Source organism: Triticum aestivum, chromosome 5B (assembly GCF_018294505.1).
Source record: "Triticum aestivum cultivar Chinese Spring chromosome 5B, IWGSC CS RefSeq v2.1, whole genome shotgun sequence".
Lineage (NCBI taxonomy): Eukaryota > Viridiplantae > Streptophyta > Magnoliopsida > Poales > Poaceae > Triticum > Triticum aestivum.
In genome coordinates, this window is record NC_057807.1 from 321908161 (window position 1) to 321931608 (window position 23448).

The 23448-nt window shown below is 39.6% G+C and overlaps 1 protein-coding gene across 1 annotated transcript; it reads right to left on the minus strand.

The window, feature by feature from the left end:
* Nucleotides 1-17481: 17481 nt before the first annotated feature.
* On the minus strand, nt 17482-21205 carry LOC123111630 (uncharacterized). The gene is made up of 6 exons (XM_044532457.1): nt 20859-21205; nt 20489-20691; nt 19447-19556; nt 18690-18775; nt 17997-18107; nt 17482-17879 (listed from the first exon to the last, which is right to left on the minus strand). The coding sequence occupies exons 1-6, from the start codon at nt 20966-20968 to the stop codon at nt 17747-17749; spliced, it is 753 nt and encodes a 250-aa protein (XP_044388392.1). The 5' UTR covers nt 20969-21205; the 3' UTR covers nt 17482-17746.
* Between the last annotated feature and the right edge of the window lie 2243 nt (nt 21206-23448).

Consider the following 23448-nt stretch of genomic DNA (forward strand, 5'->3'; position numbering starts at 1 on the left):
TTGCGAAGTGTTTACTTGCTAGAGAGAAGGTAGGTGCACTCAGTGCCCCAGACTTCGTTGTTTCACACCGTGCACTTTACGGTGACAACACTTATAGCTTGGGGGCTATTGTGGCATGTCGCCTCCACATTAACAGATCCAAGGGTAAAATACATGGTGGTATTTATGCTACTCACCTAGCGAGCCACTTTAACATCCAGATACGCCAACATGAGTATCCCTTTCCCAAGGTTTACCTAGATCGCTCGGCTATGGCACACCACCACTTTATTGATAGCGAGAACACCACTACGGATGTTCCATATAACTTGGTATTTAGTGAGATTACCCGTGATGTTATTCCGTTGCCTGCACCTGCCTTGTTTGATCCTATTGCTAGGGGAGGATACAGGATTATGCCTAAGGACATCGTCGCCTACCGGAACAACCTGGCTGTGGCACAGGCAGAGCCTCTTCACTGGGACCCTCAGGTGCCCGCTCCCCAGCAATTCAACATGGGACCGGATGGCTTCTTCGAGTGGTGATTACCAAGTTAGGCCAAAAGCCTAAGCTTTGGGGAGTACGTATTTCCACTGACATTACATTCATATTCACACATTTCATTCCAGTTGTCGGTGTCCACCCTTTTTCATTGTATTATCCATGCTAGGTTTATTTTCTCGCCTTCTTCTTGTGTGTTCGAAAAACTTTGAGAAAATACAAAAAAATTCCTGTCTCTTTTTGATTTTTCTTTCTAGTGTAGTTAGCTGTAGTATTAAAAAGAAAACCCAAAAAGATTTCGTTGTTCTTATTTTGCTTGTTGAGAGCTCTCCCATGTAAATAGTTTTTCTCATTTTTGTTTTTCTTTCATTAATTTTCTTTCTTTCAGAAAGCCAAAAACTCCAAAAATATTTCAGTGTGTGTTTCTCTAAAAAAAAATTTCTTTTTATTGAGTCGTACCGAGGAGAAGACCACAATGAAAATGTTGAGTGGCTCTCATATGCATTATTATTGATCCAACAGAGAGCCCATATTACCTTGTCTTCTCCTTTTGAATAAAATGTTTGCATATTCCAGCTTAGCCCACGACACTCTTGCACTACTATTATTTTCATATCATTCGGTTGTGCAAGTGAAAGGCAATAATGACGATATTTGATGAATTGGTTGTGGCAGAGAGAAACGGGTAGGAACTCAACTTTTTCTGTTTTTGTAAATATGTTTAACCTAGTATCCATGATTCGGCTCATTATGATCTAACATGTTTGCATTGACAATTAGAGATTATAGTTTCTCATGCCATGCTTAAGTAGCTAGGAGTGGATAATGATTTATCTTGGATGTCAACATTGCGTTAAAATGATTGTGATGTAGTATGATGATATGGTATCCTCCTCTGAATGTTCGAATGTCTTGACTTGCACATTTGCATGCATGTAGTTGAATCAAAACCAACATAGCCTCTATGATAGTATCCAATGTTACTTATGCATAATGCATGTTCATGACCGTTTTCACTCTCTAGATGGCCGCTTCTCAACCTATTTGCTAGCCTTCACCTATACTAACTGAGATTTCTACTTGTGCATCAAAACCCTAAAACCCAAGTTATTCCAGATGAGTCCACCATACCTACATATATGTGGTATTACCCTGTCGTCGTAAGTAAATTTGCATGTGCCACCTCTAAAAACTTCAAATAAATATCCTTTTTCGTGTGCCTGGATTGTTCATAGAGCAACAGGAGGTAATCAGTATCCTCCATGCTAACTGGATTATTCTCATGATGAGTGTTTATTCACTCATCCTTGCACGAGAGGGGCGGTAATAGGGATTCCCAATCCCGAACTCAAATTGCAAATAATTAAACAAAACTCCCCCAGGATTGTTGTTGGTATGGACGGCACCCGTTGTTTCGGACAAGCAGTGGAGTGCGATTGTTGGTGGAGGGGGAGTAAACCTTTACTTTTATCGCTTGGGAACCGCCACTAAGGTGTTTAGCATGGAATATACCGATAACTAATGGTTGCGAAGTAAACAAGAAGGGTGCATTTCTCAAAATTTCATTTACCTCTGTTTTAAAAACTTGAGCTCTGGCACCTCTGCAAATCACTGCTTCCCTCTGTGATGGGACTATCTATTTACTTTTATGTTGTGTCATCACCCTCTCAAATAAGTGCCAGAACCTGAGAGCACTATTGTCATCCTCATGCATTGTGTGTAGCTAATGTTGGGTGCATCATGACTGGATCTTTTCTACCATGAATTACAATGTTTAGTCGCTGCTTGAACTTTGGAGGTGCTCTGCATTTATGTTTAGCAGCCTCGGAAAGGGCTAGCGAGATACCACTATTGTCATATTATATCATGGTTGTTTTGACAAAGTGTTGTTGTTTGAGATATTTTATTATTGCTCGCTAGTTGATTATGCCACTAATATGAGTTAATATAATTTTTAAGAGTTATTGTTGACATGGTTAGTTACAATCTTTGCTGAAAACCTGGGTGCTACTTAAGCTTATTTATGTAAACAAGAGCAAAAGAGTTCATAAAAGTTTTTCTTTTTCACTTTCAGTTTATCAACTGAATTGCTTGAGGACAAGCAAAGGTTTAAGCTTGGGGGAGTTGGTACGTCTCTGTCGTATCTACTTTTTCTAATGCTTTTCCTCTTGTTTTGGACTCTAATTTGCATGATTTGAATGAAGCTAACCCGGGTTGACGCTGTTTTCAGCAGAACTACCACGGTGTTGTTTTTGTGCAGAAATAAAAGTTCTCGGATTGGAACAAAACTTTGCAAGGATTTTTTATTCAATAAATAAGAATTTCTGGAGCCATGAACCACCGGAGGGGGGCACCTAGGTGGACACAACCCACCAGGGTGCCCCCCCCCTCCAGGCGCGCCTAGGTGGGTTGTCCCCACCTGGTGGCCCATAGGCCTCAACCCTGATAATATAAAATCACATATTTGGAGAAAAAAATAGGGAGAAAGAATTATCATGTTTCGCGAGATGGAGCCGCCGTACCTCCTGCTCTTCATCAGGAGGCCAGATCTGGAGTCCGTTTGGGGCTCCGGAGAAGGGGGTCTTCGATCTTTGTCATCACCAACCCTTCTCCATCGCCAATTCCATGATGCTTCCCACCGGGAGTGAGTAATTCCTTCGTAGGCTCGCTGGTCGGTGAGGAGTTGGATGGGATTCATCATGTAATCGAGTTAGTTTTGTTAGGGATTGATCCCTAGTATCCATTATGTTCTGAGGTTGATGTTATTATGACTTTGCCATGCTTAATGCTTGTCACTTTGGGCTCGGGTGCCATGATTTCAGATCTCAACCATTTATGTTATCACCATTATATCTATATTCTAGATCCGATCTTGCAAGTGATATTCACCTACTACGTGTTATGATCCGGCAAACCCGGAATGACAGAAGTCGGGACACTTCCTGGTGATGACCGTAGTTTGAGGAGTTCATGTATTCACCATGTGTTAATGCTTTGTTTCGGTTCTCTATTAAAAGGAGGCCTTAATATCCCTTAGTTTCCAATAGGACCCCGCTGCCACGGGAGGGTAGGACAAAAGATGTCATGCAAGTTCTTTCCATAAGCATGTATAACTATTTACGGAATACATGCCTATATTATATTTATGAACTGGAGCTAGTGCCATATCGCCCTAGGTTATGATTGTTATATGATGAATATCATCCAACGAAATCACCGATCCAATGCCTACGAATTTCTCTCATATTGTTCTTGCTAAGTTACTACTGCTATTGTTACTGTCACACTTGCCACAAAATTATTTCTATCATTATTACTATTACTATTGCGATTGTTACTACTATCAAAACTATCATACTACTTTGCTATTGATCACTTTGCCGCAGATAATTAATCTCCAGGTGTGGTTGAATTGACAACTTAGCTGTTAATACTTGCAAATATTCTTTGGTTCCCCTTGTGTCGAATCAATAAATTTGGGTTGAATACTCTACCCTCGAAAACTATTGCGAACCCCTATACTTGTGGGTTATTAGAGCCGGAGATTGATGTTTCTTGAACTACGTCGGTATTTACCAAAGTTATGCTGCGTTTGGACTCCGTTTGTTACTCATATTCTGTGATGTAAAAAACAAGCAAAAAACAGCAACTGGCAATGGGCACTATGTCAATAGGTTAGTCCCAAAAAAATATAGTTGCTATAAAATGATTGTAAAACATCCAAGAATGATAATATAACAGCATGGAACAACTAAATTATAGATACGTTGGAGATGTATCAGCATCCCTGAGCTTAATTCTTGCTCGTCCTCGAGTAGGTAAATGATAAAAACAGTATTTTTGATGTGGAATGATGCCTAACATGTTCATCACATATTATTTTCTTTTGTAGCATGGACATTTGGAATTTTATATGGTTCAAACAATAGTCTAGTTTTGACATAAAGATTTCAATACTCAAGCATATTAATAAGCAACCATGTCTTTCAAAATATCAACACTAAAGAAAGTTATCCCTAGCCCATCATGCTCAATCATTGATCCATTCATGAAACACACTCGTGTATTAGCTACATCCAATGCTCAAGTACGATCATAGTGCCCCTTAGTTGGTGCTTTATAAGAGAAGATGGAGACTCAAATAAAAATTAAAAATGCATAAAGTAAATTGATAGGCCCTTCGCAGAGGGAGGTAGGGATTTGTAGAGGTGCCAGAGCTCAAAGCAAAATTTGAGAGATAAATTTTTTTGAGAGGCATACTTTTCCCGTCAACGAAAACGACCAAGTAATTCCCAACACTTTCCATGCTAGATATATCATAGGTGGTTTTCAAACAAAAAATAAATTTTATTCCTTTTACCACCATTCTTTCACAATCCATGGCTAGCCGTATCCACGGGTGCCTTCCATACCAACACTTTCCAAGGAATTTATTATTTGACAACATAAAGTAAATTTCTTTTTCATTTTTGTACTGGGCATCCCTATTACTGCCACACTCTCGTGCAATGACAAGTGGATAAACACTCATCTTGAGAATAACACATCTAGCATGGAAAATATTAGCCACCCCCTGTTGGTTCATGAGCGGTACGAGCACACAAAAAGGAAATTTATTTTGAAAATTTGAGGTGGCACATACAAATTTGCTTAGAATGGCATGGAAATACCGCATATAGCTAGGTATGGTGGACTCATATGGCAAAACTGGGTTTAAGGATTTCGAATGCACAAGTAGTATTTCTACTTAGTACAAGTGGAGGCTAGAAAATAGATTGAGAAGCAACCAGCCAAGAAATGAAAAATCACGTAAGCGAGCATTAAGCATAACTAACACCGAATAATGCACCATAAGTAGGATGTAATTTCATTGAATAACTATTGACTTTTGTGCTTGCATAGGGAAATACAAACCTTAACACCAATCTTACTAAAGCATAATTACTCACCAACATGACTCACATATCACTATCATCATATCGCAAAACTATTACAAAGAATCAAGTTTATTTTGTCCAATGATCTTCATGAAAGGTTTTATTATATCCCTCTTGAATATCTATCACTTTGGGACTAGTTTCATATGTTTCTTTTGATAAGCTCAAACAAATTTAAGTGAAGAACATGAGCATAAAGTTTTCTTCTCTCAAAATAATATAAGTGAAGCATGATAGAATTTCTTCAAGAATTTTACTAACTCTCAAATAAATCTAAGTGAAGCATGAGAGCATTTCTTCAAAAGTACTAAAGCACATTGTGCTCAAATAGATATAAGTGAAGCGCTAGAGCAATTCCATAGCTCAAAAAATTGAAGTGAAGCATATAGAGCAATTCTAACAAATCATAGCATAATTTTGGCTCTCTTAAATAGGTGTGTCCATCAAGGATAGATGACATAAACTAAATATAAAAACAAGCGAAGATTCATATAATACAAGGCGCTCCAAGCAAAGCTCATGATATGTGACGAATAAAAATATAGCTCCAAGTAAAATACCGATGGTCGTTAGAAGGAATAGGGGATGCCTTCCAGGGCATCCCCAAGCTTAGTTGCTTGATTCTCTTTTGATAGGAAGGCATCCAAGCTTAGTTGCTTGTTTCTCTTTTGATAATAACTTGGGGTGCCATGGGGCATCCCCAAGCTTAGGGTCTTCTTACTCCTTATTCCTTCATCCATCGTGATCTCACCCAAAACTTGAATACTTCAATCACACAAAACTCAACAAAACCATCGTGAGATCCGTTAGTATAACAAAGCAAATCACTACTCTAAGTATTGTTGCAAACCCATTCATATTTTATTTTTGCATTATACCTAATTTATTCCAACTTTACCACAGCTTATACCCTCCAATACAAACCATAGATTCATCAAAATAAGCATACAACACAAAGAAAACAGAATCTATCAAAAAACAGAACAATCTGTAGTAATCTGAAAACTGCGTATACTTCTGTAACTCCCAAAAATTCTGAAAATTAGACAATGTAGGAAATTGTATATAAATCTTGTGTAAAAAATTTGGAATTTTGTCGTGCTTTTGTGATTTTAAACAATTCTGCTACTGGCACACAAAGTTTCTGTTTTTCAACAAGATCAAATCAACTATCACCCAACATGATCCTAAAGGCTTTACTTGGCACAAACACTAATTAAAACACAAAAAACACAATCATAATAGTACCATAATAGTGCGAACATTCAAGAACAGAAAGAAAAAGGCAAAAATAAATTTATTCATTGAGTTGCCTCCCAATAAGCGTTATCGTTTTATGCCCCTAGCTAGGCATAATACATAGATTCAAGTATTATCATCTTTGGTTTTAGATCCATATGATGCCCTCATGATTGATTCATATGGTGGCTTAATTCTTGTTCTTGGGAAGTGTTCCATACCCTTAGTGGAAATTGAAATTTAATATTCCCTTCTTTCATATCAAGCACAACACCTGTAGTGCGTAAAAACGGTCTACCAAGTATGATAGGACAAGACGGATTGCAATCAATATCAAGAACGATAAAATATATGGGCACATAGTTCCTATTTGCAAGAATAAGAACATCATTAAATTCTTCCCATAAGCTTTTTAATAGTACAATCTGCCAAGTGCAAACTAAGAGAACATTCTTCAATATCGGTAAGACCAAGCACATCACATAAAGATTTCAGAATTGTGGAAACACTAGCCCCAAATAACATAAAGCAAAACACTCATAATTTTTAATCTTGACTTCAATAGTAGGTTCACATTCATCATGTAATTTTCTAGGGATTGAAATCTCTAATTCCAACTTTTCTCCATAAGCATGGGGTGAATTTATCATGGATTGCAACAAAGAAATACAATCAATCAAAGAGCAATTATCATAATTAAAGGCTTTGTAATCCAAAAGAGTGGGCACATCACTAGTTAAAGTATTGACCTCTCCAAACCCACTTTTATCAATTTTCTCAACAAAATTTTCACCCTCCAAATTATCGGGACGCCTTATAGCTAAAGTTGACTCTTCTTTAGTCCCTTTATCATAAATAGAAGAAACACCAATCGTTTTAAGATCTTCATCATTTTTATGAAAGCAATCACTAGAAAATGCTCTTTCTAAAAATTCTCTTTTAGCTCTAAGCATAGCGGTTCTTTTCTTACTTTCACCCATAGAAACATATAAAGCTTTAATTGATTCATCAACCTTAGGTACAAAAAATTTTGAACTTGATATTTTCTACGTCATGAGAAATTCTATCAATGCTTCTAGACATATCATCAATCTTATTCAATTTTTCTTCTATCGTAGTATTGAAAGCCTTTTGAGCATTGGTAAACTATTTAATATTATTCTCAAGATCAGAGGTGTTCCTACTATTATTGTAAGAATAATTACCATAATTATTAGAGGAATTTCTAGGAGAAGGCCTAGGATTAAAATTACCTCTATAAGCATTGTTATTAAAATTGTTTCGCGAGACAAAACTCAAATCTATAGGATCGCTATTTTGCTCAATCAAAGTAGACAAAGGCACATCATTAAGATCAATAGGATCACTTCTATTAGCAACCAATTTCATAAGAGCATCAACTTTCTCACTCAACGTACTAATTTCTTCAACCGACTTAATTTTCTTACTAGTAGGTGCTCTTTTGGTATCCCATTGTGAATAATTTGCAATAATATTATCTAGCAATTTAGCAGCTTCACCCCAAATTAATTTCCATAAAGCTACCACCCGCGACGGAATCTAAAAGATTTCTAGAAACAAAATTCAATCCTGCAGAAAAAATTGTATGATCATCCAAAGATTTAAACCATGAGTAGGACAATTTCTTAGCATCAATTTCATTCTTTCCCAAGATTGCGCAACATGTTCATGCCCAAGTTATTTAAAATTCATGATTTGAGTTCTAAGGGAAATAATTTTCGGGCGGAAAATACTTAGTAATAAAAGCATCTTTGCACTTATCCCAAGAATCGATACTATTGCGAGGCAAAGAAGAAAAGCAATTTTTTGCACAATCTCGCAAAGAAAACGGAAATAATTTCAACATCACAATGTCATTGTCCACATATTTTTTCTTTTGCATATCACATAATTCTACGAATGTGTGTTTAGATGGGATGCGGCATCCTCATTAGGAGTATCGAAAAATTGATCCTTCATAACAAGATTCAACAAAGCGACATTGATATCACAAGATTCCACACTAGTGGCGGGAGGAGCAATCAGAGTGCTAATAAAATCATTATTATTGTTTATTGGAAAAATCACACAACTTGGTATTTTCTTGAGACATCGTGACTACGCAAACAAGATTGCACACAAAAACATATCTAACGAGAAAACGATGAACGAAAAAGAGGGTGAATAAAACGGAAAATTTTTGTGAAGTGGGAGAGATGAAAACAAGAGGAAAATGGCGAATAATGTAAATTGCAAGGCGATGAGATTTGTGATTAGGAACCTGATAGATGTTTATGATGTCTCCCCGGCAATGGCGCCAGAAATTGGCGAGTTGTCGGGAGACTATCTTGACTTGATCCTCCCCGGCAACGGCGCGCTGAAATTCCTTTTGATGTCGCTTGAACTACGTCGATATTTCCCCAAAGAGGAAGGGATGATACAGTACAGCTATGGTAGGTATTTCCCTAAGTTATGAAACCAAGGTTACCAATCCAATAGGAAAACCAAGCAACACTATGTAAATGGTACCTGCACACAAAGAACAAATACTTGCAACCAGACGCTTATGAGGGGTTGTCAATCCCTCTTACGGGTAACGGCGCTAGAAATTGTTAAGTTGACGGGATAAAATTGTGGTAGATTGGATAAATAGATCTCGATAAAACATAAAATAAAAAAAGTAATAAAAAAAGTGCAGCAAGGTATTTTTGGGTTTTTGGAATAATAGATCTGAAAACAAAAGCAAATAAAAATAGATCTCAAAGCAAATATGATAATGAATAGACTCGGGGGCCGTAGATTTCACTAGTGGCTTCTCTCAAGAAATAGCACACGGGGTAAACAAATTACTGTTGGGCAATTGATAGAACCTCAAATAATTATGACGATATCCAGGCAATGATCAATATATAGGCATCACGTCCAAGATTAGTAGACCGACTCCTGCCTACATCTACTACTATTACTCCACACATCGACAGTTATACATCATGCATCTAGTGTATTAAATTCATGGAGAAATAGAGTAATGCAATAAGAACGATGACATGATGTAGACGAGATCTATTCATGTAGGAATAGCCCCCATCTTGTTATCCTTAATAGCAACGATCAATATGTGTCTTGCTGCCCTTCTATCACTGGGAAAGAACACCGCACGATCGAACCCATCACAAAGCACATCTTCCATGGCAAGAAAAATTGATCTAGTCGGCCTAACTAAACCAAAGATTCAAAGAATAGATACGAGGCTATAAATAATCATGCATATAAGAGATCAAAACTCAAATAACTTTCATGGATATATAGATCTTATCATAAACTCAAAGTTCATCGGATCCCAACAAACACACCGCAAAAAAGAGTTACATCAAATAGATCTCCAAGAGACCATTGTATTGAGAATCAAGAGAGAGAGAGAGTGATAGAGAGAGCAAGCCATCTAGCTACTGCCTACGGACCCGTAGGTCTACAATGAACTACTCACGCATCATCAGAGAGGCACCAATGAGGATGATGAACCCCTCCGCAATGGTGTCTAGATTGGATCCCGTGGTTCTGGAGCTTGCGGTGGCTGGAATTGTGCTTCGTCGACTCCCCTAGGGTTTCTGGAATATTTGGGTATTTATATGGCGAAGAGGCGATGCGGGAGGCCACTGAGGTGGGCACAACCCACCAGGGTGCACCCAAGTGGGTTGTGCCCCCCTCGGGGCACCCCTCTGGTACTTCTTTAGCCCATGTTGTTCCTTCTGGTCCATAAAAATTCTCCAAAAAAATTTGCTGCGTTTGGACTCCGTTTGGTACTGATATTCTATGATGTAAGAAACAAGCAAAAAATAGCATCTGGCACTAGGCACTATGTCAATAGGTTAGTCCCAAAAAATGATATAAAGTTGCTATAAAATGATTGTAAAACATCCAAGAATGATAATATAACAACATGGAACAATCAAAAATTATAGATACGTTGGAGACGTATCAGAGATGGCCGCCCATCCCCATCTGGGGGCACAATTCGGTTCAATTGGGGTATAACCGGGGCCCCCAGGGTGCTTGTTCTAGCCCCTGGTGTATTAAAAAGATGCCTCGGCTCGAGATCAGTGGATAGCCGAGTCTCTTGCCTTCTCCTATGAACCACATCTGAAGCGTTCTGTCGAAGGCCCATGCGCTAGGCTTCTGTCCTCAGGCCCTCCACCTCATTATGAATCTGGGCTTGTAGCTGTGTCATGTGAGCGTTCTCAACGTTGATGTCTTCCCGAGCTTTAGCCATCTGCTCTCAAAGATTAGCTACCTCCACATTGCGCTCCACTTGGTTCTCCGCCATCAATGGAGAATCAAGGAGCGTTGTTAACGAAGTGACCAACTCAGAGAGGACTTGAGTCGGTGGCTTGACCGGGCCAGATGCATTTGGATCAGGTGTTGAAGCGCCGGTTCCTTCAATGGTGCCTGTTGCAGTAGAATTGAGGACCGACGCAGTGCCTGTCATGTAGATGGTGGTCCGATGGAGCGGCTCATGGTCGTGCAGGGCTGGCTCATCATCAGAGTATCCCTCAAGTCTACAGTCATACATCGAGCGGATCGACTTCGTGTCCCCGACTGATGACTCGTCGTCGGAGTAGACAAGGGTGTCCCCACCAGACGCAAAATTATCTGCGAGATTGACCCCCTAGGGGAAACTGACGAAAACATGGTTCCAGTCGGCTTGAGCCCAGGTGGGTTGCATGCGCCGAGCCGGCTAGACGATGTCGGTGCAAATGTTCGGCTTGGGTCCTGGTTCACAAATTTTGCCGATGAAGACGTGGATCTTGCCAAAGGGGACCCGGTACCCATACTCGATTGAGTCTCCCTCGGGGCCCCAGCCTGAATCGTTGATGTAGATCTTGCCACGGTGACTCTTGGTCATGCGGCTGATCCAATATCCCTCGATCCCTGGGAGAGCTCCCTCCAAGAACTCAACACCACCGAGCGATAGCCCCACAGTGGGCGCCAACTGTCATGGTTTTGTCACAGCAGATGTTGATGACCCACAAGTATAGGGGATCTATCGTGGTCCTTTCGATAAGTAAGAGTGTCGAACCCAACGAGGAGCAGAAGGAAATGACAAGCCGTTTTCAGTAAGGTATTCTCTGCAAGCACTGAATTGTCGGTAATAGATAGTTTTATGATAAGATAATTCATAACGGGTAACAAGTAACGAGTGTAACAAAGGTGCAGCAAAGTGGCCCAATCCTTTTTATAGCAAAGGATAAGCCTAGAGAAACTCTTATATAAAGCAAAGCGCTCCCGAGGACACGTGGGAATTACTGTCAAGTTAGTTTTCATCATGCTCATATGATTCGCGTTCATTACTTTGATAATTTGATATGTGGGTGGACCGGTGCTTGGGTGTTGTCCTTACTTGGACAAGCCTCCCACTTATGATTAACCCTCCCGCAAGCATCCACAACTACGAAATAAGAACTAAGACAAATCTAAACATAGCATGCAACATGTGGATCCAAATCAGCCCCTTATGAAGCAACACATAAACTAGGGTTTAAGCTTATGTCACTCTAGAAACCCATCATCTACTTATTACTTCCCAATGCCTTCCCCTAGGCCCAAATCATGGTGAAGTATCATGTAGTCAACGTTCACATAACACCACTAGAGGAAAGACAACATACATCTCATCAAAATATCGAACAAATACCAAATTCACATGATTACTTATAACAAGACTTCTCCCATGTCCTCAGGAACAAACGTAACTACTCACAAAGCATATTCATGTTCATAATCAGAGGGATATTGAATATCATTAAGGATCTGAACATATGATCTTCCACCGAATAAACCAACTAGCACCAACTACAAGGAGTAATCAACACTACTAGCAACCCACAGGTACCAATGTGAGGTTTTGACACAAAGATCGGATACAAGAGATGAACTAGGGTTTGAGAGGAGATAGTGCTGGTGAGGATGTTGATGGAGATTGACCCCCCTCTCGATGAGAGGATCGTTGGTGATGACGATGGCTTCGATTTCCCCATCCGGGAGGGAAGTTTCCCCGGCAGAACAGCTCTGCCGGAGCCCTAGATTGCTTCTGCCCAGGTTCCGCCTCGAGATGGCGGCGCTTCATCCCGAAAGCTCCTTTCTGATTTTTTCCAGGTCAAAAGCCTCCATATAGCAGAAGATGGGCATCGGGGGCCTACAAGCCCTAGGGGCGCACCTAGGGGGTGGGGCACCCCCAGGCTTGTGGTCACCTGGTGGGTCCCCCTTTGGTATTTCTTCGCCTAATATTTTTTATATATTCCAAAATAATTCTCCGTAAATTTTCAGGACTTTTGGAGATGTGCAGAATAGGTCTCTCGGATTTACTCCTTCCCGGTCCAGAATTCTAGCTGTCGGCATTCTCCCTCTTCATGTAAATCTTGTAAAATAAGAGAGAAAAGGTATAACTATTGTACCATAATGTGTAATAACAACCCATAATGCAATAAATATCAACATAAAAGCATGATGCAAAATGGACGTATCAGATGTCCTGATGAAAGGACTTAGTCGTGAGGCCATCGCTGTGAGGTAGTAGCTTGAACGAGGTTGATCGGAATCGAAAGACAAAGGTTTACCCAGGCTCGACCCCACTTGATGGAGGTAATAGACTACTTCCTGCTTGATTGATATTGATGATGATGATCTCGATTACAAGGGTGCGACTTGGCTAACTCATGATCACCTATATCCAACCGGATATGTGTGTCTGGATCTTTCCCTACCACATGATGCTTGCCAAGTGGAGAATAATTAAGATTGAAACAAGGATGAAAATTATTGACTCTTGCATAATAATAAAACTGGAAATTAAACAGATAGGCCCTTCGTAGAGGGAAGCAGAGGTTGCCATGCGCTTCTTTTTATTTGGACGTGCAAGCTCTTAATGCAAATGAACATCACTTTTTATTGCCCCTTGTGATAGCAACCTTTATTATGTAGACTGTGGCTTTTATTTCTTTACCATAACAAGTTCGGACAAAGCTTATTTTCCCATACAATAAAAGATCATACATATTTAGGGGCAATTTTTATTGCTTTGCACTGATGACAACTTACTTTAAGGATCTTCAATCCATAGGTAGATATAATGGACTCTCATGACAAGAAAATGGGTTTAAGGGCTTTTGGATGCAGAAGTAGTATCTCTACTTAGGACAAAGTTTTGGCTAGCAAAAGATTATGAGCAAGCACCACATGCTAGAGGATCCATGACAATATAACTTCTATACGAATATAAGCAACCATAATTCTTCCTTGTCCAACATCAACTATTTGGTCAAGCTGAAAATATTTGATGGGGGCTCACAATCATAAAATATGTCCAAAGTGTATTTATATGTAAAACCTATCTTCCTTTATTAATCTTTCATGAATTGCATCAATGACCAATGCTATGTTTGCAAGCCTCCAATAAATTTTATCAATTATACTTCTTATATGTGAAGTCATTGCTCCCCATGGGATTATCATATGAAATTTTATTTTTGCGTGGATTAAAACAAGAAAGTAAAGCAACAAAACTCAAACTACTCTTTATTATATAAATCTCACACTCAATTAGATAGATAGATAGATTGCGAAACAAGCAATCTAAACTAATTCATAATAATACTTTATTTTTCTAAATCATGAAATAACTAAGGATCGAACTAAGATAGGTAATGATGATAAAAGTGATGGTGATACGATACCGGGGCACCTCCCCCAAACTTGGAGTAAGCCAAGGGTGGTGCCCATACCCATGTACTCAAGTTTTCTTCTTTGGTGATGATGGTGATGAAGTGGTATACTTGTCCTTCCACTTGAGGATGTGAATGTCCTCTTTCAGCTTATCGACTTCTCTTTCAAGATCCCATATTTTGCGGCGCAGTTTGTCCCTATCTTCCTGCACATGGCAAAAATGGGTGAATTGAACCTTATGGACCTTCATCATATTTGGTAGACTGGACCTCTTGAACTCCACATTCATGTCTCCTGGTTGAGGTAGAGGGAAGTCCTCTTCCTCCCCGCTTGAGTGATCCAGCATCTCCGAATCAGCATCCTCCTCCTCATCTGTTGGCCACTTGTAAGGATCAACATCACCTTAGACCCAAGGATTCGAGGTGTAGTGAGATACATTGCTCTACCAATCCGAATCTTGTAAAGACATTATGGGCTTGTCTTCATGACCTTGCCAGGAAAATAGCCCGAAACAAGAACAAAGGAGAAACTTGCAATACTGTGGTCAAAACATCGGGAAGTATATACAATGAATTTTTATCTTGCAAAACAAATATTTGGGAAGAAATCGGAGTCGAAAAAGTACATGAGGGGCCCACAAGACATCTGGGCACCCCCAAGGGGTAGGGCGCACCCTGTTGTCTTATGGTCTCCTCGTGGACCTTCTCAATTGTTTCCAATTTCCAAATTTTCTACTATCCAAAACTAACAGAAAATATTTTTATGGAATTTTTGGAGTCGGTTTATTTACAGTATCACATGCCTATTCCTTTTCAGGATTCTGGAACGTTTTGGAAGGTCTCTTTTAGATATTCCTCCACTGTAATTGTTTGAATAATATTGGTTTCAACGTTAATGGGTACCTGGAATATAATGCTTAATTTTTTGCCTGTTAACCACCTTCGGACTAGTCCCATCGGCATTACTGATCTTGATGGCTCCAGAACAATAGACCTCCTCGACGATGTATGCCCTTTCCCATTTGGAAAGAAGATTGCCTGCAAAATGTCTAAAATGAGAATTGTACAATAGAACTTGATCACCGATATTAAATTCCCATTTTTAAATTCTTTTATCATGCCATCTTTTAACTTTTTCTTTAAATAACTTGGCATTTTCATAAGCTTGTGTTCTCCACTCATCCAGAGAGCTAATATCAAATAACCTCTTTTCACCGGCAAGTTTGAAATCATAATTGAGTTCTTTAATTGCCCAATAAGCTTTATGTTCTAACTGAGAGGTAAATGAAATGCTCTTCCATAGACTATTTTATACGGGGACATACCCATTGGATTTTTGTAAGCAGTTTTGTATGCCCACACTGCATCATCAAGTTTCTTAGACGAGTTCTTCCTAGATATATTAACAGTCTTTTTGCAAGATTAATTTTGTTTCTCTATTGGTTAATTCAACTTCCCCACTAGAGTGAGGATGGTAAGGTGATGCGATTGCATGGTTTACATCATATTTAACCAAGATTTTACGAAATGCACCATAAAAAATGTGAACCACCCTCAGTCATTAAATATCTAGGGACTCCAAACCTTGGAAAGATAACTTCCTCAAGTATTTTAATAGATGTGTTATGATCAACACTACTGGTTGGAATAGCTTCTATCCATTTAGTAACATAATCAGCATCAGCTAAAATATGAGTATACCCATTAGAGAAAGGAAAATGCCTCATATAATCTGACGATTGGATTTTATGCATACTTTTTAGAGTATATTCTAGTGCCAAAATCCCTCATAGCATACCCATCTAGCACTTATTCATGTCTCTAATGCATAGTTTTTGGTATTTACTTGTTTTACCAAATTCGTTGCGCACTTTTTATTTTTATTTAGTTTTCCTTTGTTTTGTGGTCTTTGTAGGTGTGTTGACGTGTTCATGGACTTGGGATCATTCATAAAACATGTTCTTCATAAGTTGCTTGGCTTATTGGCTGCAATTGATCTTCACGCCACGGGCACAACGGGTCATCTAGTTTAGATTAATTCAGGGCAAAGCAAACACCCGCGAATTCACATATTTGATCTTTATTTTTGAATTTTATATCTGATCTTTATTACTGTTGCATTGATCTACTCATCTGTGTGAAAACTGGCTATAGGCCTCTTAGGTAACGTACGAGATATCCTTTTTCACAACATAATGTGTTTTTAGAGACACTAGAACAATGCCCGTGCGTTGCAAACCGGGTATAAATATTCTAGTAGTTAGCTCGTGACTTACCTATCAATAATAATGCGATTGTGTAAATAAATATTCATCAAATTCTGACGTGAATTACCTTATATTTCAATTAGAATTTTGGTAAGTAAATTAAAGTGAAACCGGTTCAGAAGGTAAGTAAATTAAGATGATTGATACCATATACATGAAAGGTTGGATGAAAGGGTGGTGGAAAGAAAAGTTTTAAGTAGTATAGAGATATATTTTCAAAAGTGCAAAAGTCTACTTCTTAAGTTAAAAAAATCTGAAAATAAAGTACTTAGAGACCGGACCTGATGGAAATTGCGTCCATGATTTTGTTTTATTTACTGTATAAGTCCATGATTTTCTTTGTGTGCAGCTCACACCAAAAAGCATTTCATTATGACATTTTACAGAAATGTAACATACTTGTGTGTTTTCAAAGTTTTGTTTGAAAAGTCATAATATGATTTTTGACATATTTTTTCCTCCGACACCAGGCTCCGAGAGCAAGAAATCGAGCGATTGCTGAACACCATGGTGATCATGGCTTTAGCCATACCCACGTTATTCACTTGTAGTTCTTACCCTGACCAGGTTTTCAATTAAGATTGCTGCGCGCTCCTCGTGTGGTTTTCACAAGCCAACAATGGAGCTTGGTGTATTCAAAAAAGAAAAAGGAGCCACAAGCCCTGGAGGCTCATCCTTCCACCGACGCCGGCACTATCAGCTCCAAAATGCGCCCTGAATTTACATGCCCCAGTAGCTCCTGAATGTTCATGCAGGCAAAAAAGGCTTCTCTCGCCCTTGTTGCACCCTGCAGTAATACTAGCATTTGAAATCTGCCCACTTGCTATAGAAGCTGGGAGCTAAAACGAAATTGAAATCTGCCAATTTGCTCATAAACAAGACCGCCTCTGGAAGACCAGAAAAGATTAGACAAACGCACCACACGCTCACTAACTGTCCCATTTTACATCATCATCGTACAATCGATGCTACGCAAAAAATTACTGGCGCGAAGCGACTGGGAAGCGGCTTCCGAGCCAAGCAAAACCATGTTTCCAGAAAAACAAGTCAGCGAGATTGCAAGTCTGAGTCCATGACCTTTTTTTTTTAACTTTAAATGGCATCATTATTCCTCAACGGTCTTCTTTCGGGACTTGCGTCGTCGTTCAGAATTCACCATGCCATCTTCGCTGTTCACAGTTGAGCGGTCTTGTACAATCTGCTCGCTCTTAATGTGATCCCTTGATTTCCTTTTGCCCCTGGAAATTTTGAGCAGCACACATTTTATCATATAAGCTTGAAAACTGTCGCACAGCACTAAAGATTAAAATGGCAGTTTAAAAAATAGCATTGAAGCATGTGTTAGCAAACCAGACCTGCTAATTTCTGATGCGTATTCAGCATCGTGTACTGAAAGCCAACGCATGCATCCTGTGTGAGGCGCCATCAAAGATCCAGTTATGTGACAATTCATTTCCGTGTCCACCCTATAAATGAGTATCAGGCAAAGGCACATGGTTAATTTATTTGACTCAAAATACAGTGTCACATGACTATCTGATTAAGAGTAGAGTAACATACAAACTACTTCAGATCGCTTAGTGAATTCTCATATAGTTCCCACGTGCAGCTCAATAATCAATATATTGTGGGGATGAGCTTCAGTCCATTTCTAGTACATGATTTGTTTTGAAGGAATCATAGTACATGATTAAGTAAGCTCAAAAACTAATGCTCTAGTATCACCATGCTGGTATGTAGTTTCATGCATAGAAGAAAAACATCGTCTTCTACACCATCAAACTCCTGATATTGTATTATGGAGTGCTATCGTTGAAAGTTCAAAGCAAGGTGGGTTTAGGGGTACCCCTTCATCAGCACAGCAGGACAAAAAATATTAATATGCTACAGTACGTATGTACAAGACCAACATACAGCAGTATCGTAACATAAGCAAAGTAAAAGCTATACAAATATCTAAAATGTGTAGAGTTGCTGGCCAAATTGGAAATAAAACTCCGGGTAAGGCAATTTGAACCAGACAAAAGAGGAACTGGATGAGCCCATACCTTTTAACAGAAAACCGTATCATGCTTCCTTTTTTAATCACATGCCGCTTGTCCGACTGGCTTATAAATTTTCCTCCATGTCCTCTCTGTGAAAGCAATAAACTCAACTTAATAAAGTGATTGGATGGTGTTTAAAACTACTATATCTACAGAGTTCACAAGATAGAGAAGTTGTTAATCACATGCTGTGTTCACGAACCCATTCAAGTTGGAAAAATCAGCCATTTTTCTCTACGGTGCAATTTAGTTTCTTTAGAGACTTCCTAGTCACATGTACCTTTTGACAATGTGATCACACACCATCCGCTAACTTCTTGTTCTTGTAACAGTTGGCAAAATTGAGCAATGATGGTCATAATATTTGTCAAAAACATTCAGAACTGTAAAGAAAAATGCATGCAAGTTCTAACTATTAAAGGTCAACATGAAAAGAGATAAACTTTAAGCCATATGGTTTTATGCATAAGTAAATATGCATAGCTCTATTGAGTACAAGCAAATCTGAATGGCTAATGCATGGCAATAACAAACAATTCTTGCAAGGTTCAGTTTCCACATCCATGGGCATCAGATCTATTGAGTACAATTTATGAAGCATCCAAACAAGACAAATTAAATTGAAAATCAATTACTGAGACTTGAAAAGAGAAGGTTCCATTTATAAAGTTCCATGAAACAAAAAAATATATAAGATTCAACACATTATATTAGTATCAGAACAGCTAATTCCTTGATTATCAAATAAAGTGGATCTTACTCTTTTGAATTTGAACGTCTCAGGGATATCATCTGACATAATGGCTGCTGAGAAAACCCCCAGGACGATGGCATGAATTGATTCCTTGCCAAGCATTTCAACTTTCCCTTCTGAAATTAAAAATAAACAAGCATAAGACATACATATTTCAAACTCCATCCGCAATTTATTTTTTCAAGGGATGTTTTTAACAGTGCCACTAGTCTCAGCTCAAACTGTAATCATACATTCATCATTGAATATATGTTCACATCATATAGATATGCACATTTTGTAAATGTTCATATTGTTTTCTATAAACTTGGCCAAACTTTACAATGCTTGACTTAAGTCAAAGCTAATATCCGGAGTAAATAAAAATGGAGGGAGTATTTTCCTAACTTATATGCTACTCTTTTCGGGGGGAAAAGATTACTTCACTTAATCAATGGGGCTCCAAAGACCACTTGGGAGCAGAAACTCAAGGTCCTCACTTGAATTGCATCAGAGGCGGAAAAAGATGAGCAAGCAGGCAACACAAGGAAACTGATTCTGCAACGTGCATATCCAAATAAAACATGTTTTAATCCTGTTCTGAGCTGCACAGACGGGCAGCTAATGCAATGTAATTTCGACAAGCACAAACAGGCATCTAACCACAAAAATCCATCCAAATTCTGAAAAGCACAAGTGGAAACACAGTCCATCAGATTATGCAGAATACAATCCATCCATTAGAATAACAGCTGTGACTGAGGGCACTTAGGGGGGGGGGGGGGGGGGGGATATGGCCAGCTCAGTAAAAATAATTTGAGCTGAGACTAGTGGCATTTTCAGAAATAGCACTGCAGTTATGACATGGTAGCAATTTGAGCTGGGACTAGTGGCAGTGTCTATAAATTCCCTTTTTCTCGATTGAACAAGAGATGACATACAAATTCAGCCTTTGAAAAATGCACTGACGTGCTCTACTACAATTGAATGCGCACGATCTCATATAGCTGACGTGCAGACATGAGGTCATCGAAAGGGCGATGTTGAGAAGAGTTATATGTCCACCTACCTAGTATCATCTCTGGCTGGGGAGAAAACAGCAGCAGGTTCGCAGTCACCGGTACGCCAAAATATGGTACCAGACCATCCAGGATTTTGGCCTTGATAACCTTTTTCCCATCTCCGTCAACTTTTCTGTCTTGGTCATCTTCGTTGTCACCTTCGAATTCAACTTCATGTGACAGCAACACGCCATCAAAGCGATCTTCATACCTGAACAGCAATGCCCATTATCCAAGTTGTTCACATGATGTTCCCCCCTCAAATTTACACCTCTCTACTCAAACCGGCACCCAAAGATGCACCGTTGCAACGCTACACTGGGACACGCACGGGGCATCGCAATACCGAGAGAAGGAGCGGTGGGGAGGATGACGTACGAGAATAGGAGGGTGCTGAGCTGGCGGGAGACGGCGCGGCGGACGTCGGCGGCGTTGGAGGGGTGCACGTACACCGTCAGCTCGGCCGTCGCCTCCCGGAGTGCCTCCATCGCAAGCGGCGGCGGCGGCGGCGGTCGGAGCTTCGGCTCGGGCCTTCGGTGGCCAAGCAGGGCGTGGGCGTCGGTGGCGCCCGTGCGTTCGGCAGCTCAGGGAGGAGGGAAGGGGCTCCGGTGGCGGCCGGAGATGGGGGCAGGTGGCGGCGCCGATCGGGAGTGAGGAACCCTAACGGGAGATGGTTGTGTTGTTCAATCGGGGCGGGAGATGGTTTTTCTGGGGCGCTCCCGCGAAGCTGCTGCTGGAGCCGGCCCAAGAAAGGGCGGTTTGTTTGGGCTCGTGTTGGAGCAGCTGCAGGGAGCCCAAACAAAACTACCTAGTCCGTAGGGAAGCTATTGGGGAGAGCAACTAGTTAACGAGCGCTCCTTCGGAAGGCAGACAACGATCAGCATTACTTGGCACGCTCTCGACCGCCCGTCACGTGTCGCGCTCTGGACGTTCCCTTCGGATTTTGTTTTCGGCTTTTTGAACGTTTTTTTTTCGACGTTTCGGTTTTTCATCGGTCTTTCTTAAATTTTGGAGAAAAAAATTCAAAAAAAAAAATTACGCGAAAAAACATGGTTTTTTTCGCGAGAGTCACGGTTTTGCTTCCGCGAGAGGCATGGTTTTACTTTCACCTTTTCTGCTTCCGCGAGAGGCACGGAAAAAAAACACCTTTTCTGCTTTTTCTCCTTCCGCGAGAGGTAAGGTTTTGCTTTCGAGAGAGGCATGGTTGTGCTTTCGCAAGAGGCACGGCTGTGCCTCACGGAAACGGAAAAAATGTGTTTTCTATTTTTTTTCATTCTGAGTAGGCACGGTTGTGCTTTCACAAGAGGCACGGCCGTGACTCTCAGAAAAGGAAAAAACGCGTTTTTTGTTTTTTCTCTTTCGCGAGAGGCACGGTTTTGCTTCCGCGAGAGGCATGGTCGTGCTTTCGCCAGAGGCATGGCCGTGCCTCCTCGGAAACGAAAAAAAAATGCTTTCTCTTTTTTTTTCCACGATAGGCACGTCGGAAAGGAAAAAACTCGTGCTCCCGGTTTGGTTTTTTCGTCCGATTTTTTTCGTGAAAAGAAAAGTTCATCAAAACCTATCAACATGGGATCTAGTTTTGAAGATCTCGACGCGAGAAATCCAACGATGAAAACGGTTCGAGATTTGGACGCACGGTTTAAAAGATAAAACATTTTAAATAAACGAATCTACGAAAAGAGGAAAAACTCCCAGTCGCCACTTGTCGCAACCTGGAAAAGTGGGAGTGATCTTTGCAACGAGTGCTCCTTAACTAGTGATTTCAAGCTATTGGCACTTCCCGATGATGTTAGCCTGAGGAACATTCACATCATTTCCGATTGCAAGGGCGTGGTAGAATATAATGAAGAAGGAAGCAGTGCCGCTTATGGTGATCAGGGAGATTGCACGCCGGAAGGTTGGTTTTGAGTGTCTTGCAATTATGTACATGTGTAAGAACTTTAATTTGGAAGCTCATAATCTCGCTAAGCATGTCACAATGTTAGGTATAAACCGCCATGTATGGTTGGGTCGCCCTCATGATCTAGTTCTTATCCCTATGAACATCACCATTATTTAATAAGGCTTGGCATGATTTCTCACGAAAAAAGGTTGGATCGCTCGCGGGCTAACTTGGAAAACAAAAAGCTAGATCCTCTCCCGTTAGGGCATGTACAATGGTTCTATCTTAGCAACGCCATGTAGGATAAATGATAAGGTGGAGGAGAGAGAAATCATAAGAAAAGACTTGTCTTCTCTTATTTAAGAGAAGAAAAAAGATGATCTCTTAGCACAATATGTCTCACCACGTTTTTAGGAATAACTTGTTATTTAAGATAAGACTAAGATATGACCCATTGTAGACATGTTTTTTTGTCATCTCTAAATTACATGCAAGACTTAAGATAAGACTATCTTATTAACCATTGTACATGCCCTTAGCTCATCGCTCCCTTGCTAGCACCTTCTAGTTTAAGACAAAAACATACTTGTTTTGAAAGATTTTAAAAGTCGTGTATTAAAAAATGTAAAAAACATGAATTTAAAAATTGTTTATGCATTTTTAAAAAGTTCATGAATTTTAGATATATTCAAAAATTTCAAAAGAGTTCATGATTTCAGAAAAGTTCACACATTTGAAAACAAATCATGATTTTGGAAAAAGTTTATGAGTTTTCTAAAATTCCATGGTTTTTTTAAAAATATTATGAATTTCAAAAGTATTCACTTGAAAAAATATATGAAAATTTCAAGTGCATGGACTTCAAAAAAGATCGTAAATTTGTAAAATATTCACTTCAAAATGTGTAAGAATTAAGAAAACATGAATTTAAATAAAGTGAAAAAAGGAAAAGGAAAGAGAAATAAAGCGAAAATATCATGAATTTAAATAAAGCCAAAAAGGGAAAAGAAATGGAAATAAAGCGGGAAAATTATGATATAAAGTCATGAAGATTTTTCAAATTCATGAATAGATTTTTCAAATCTA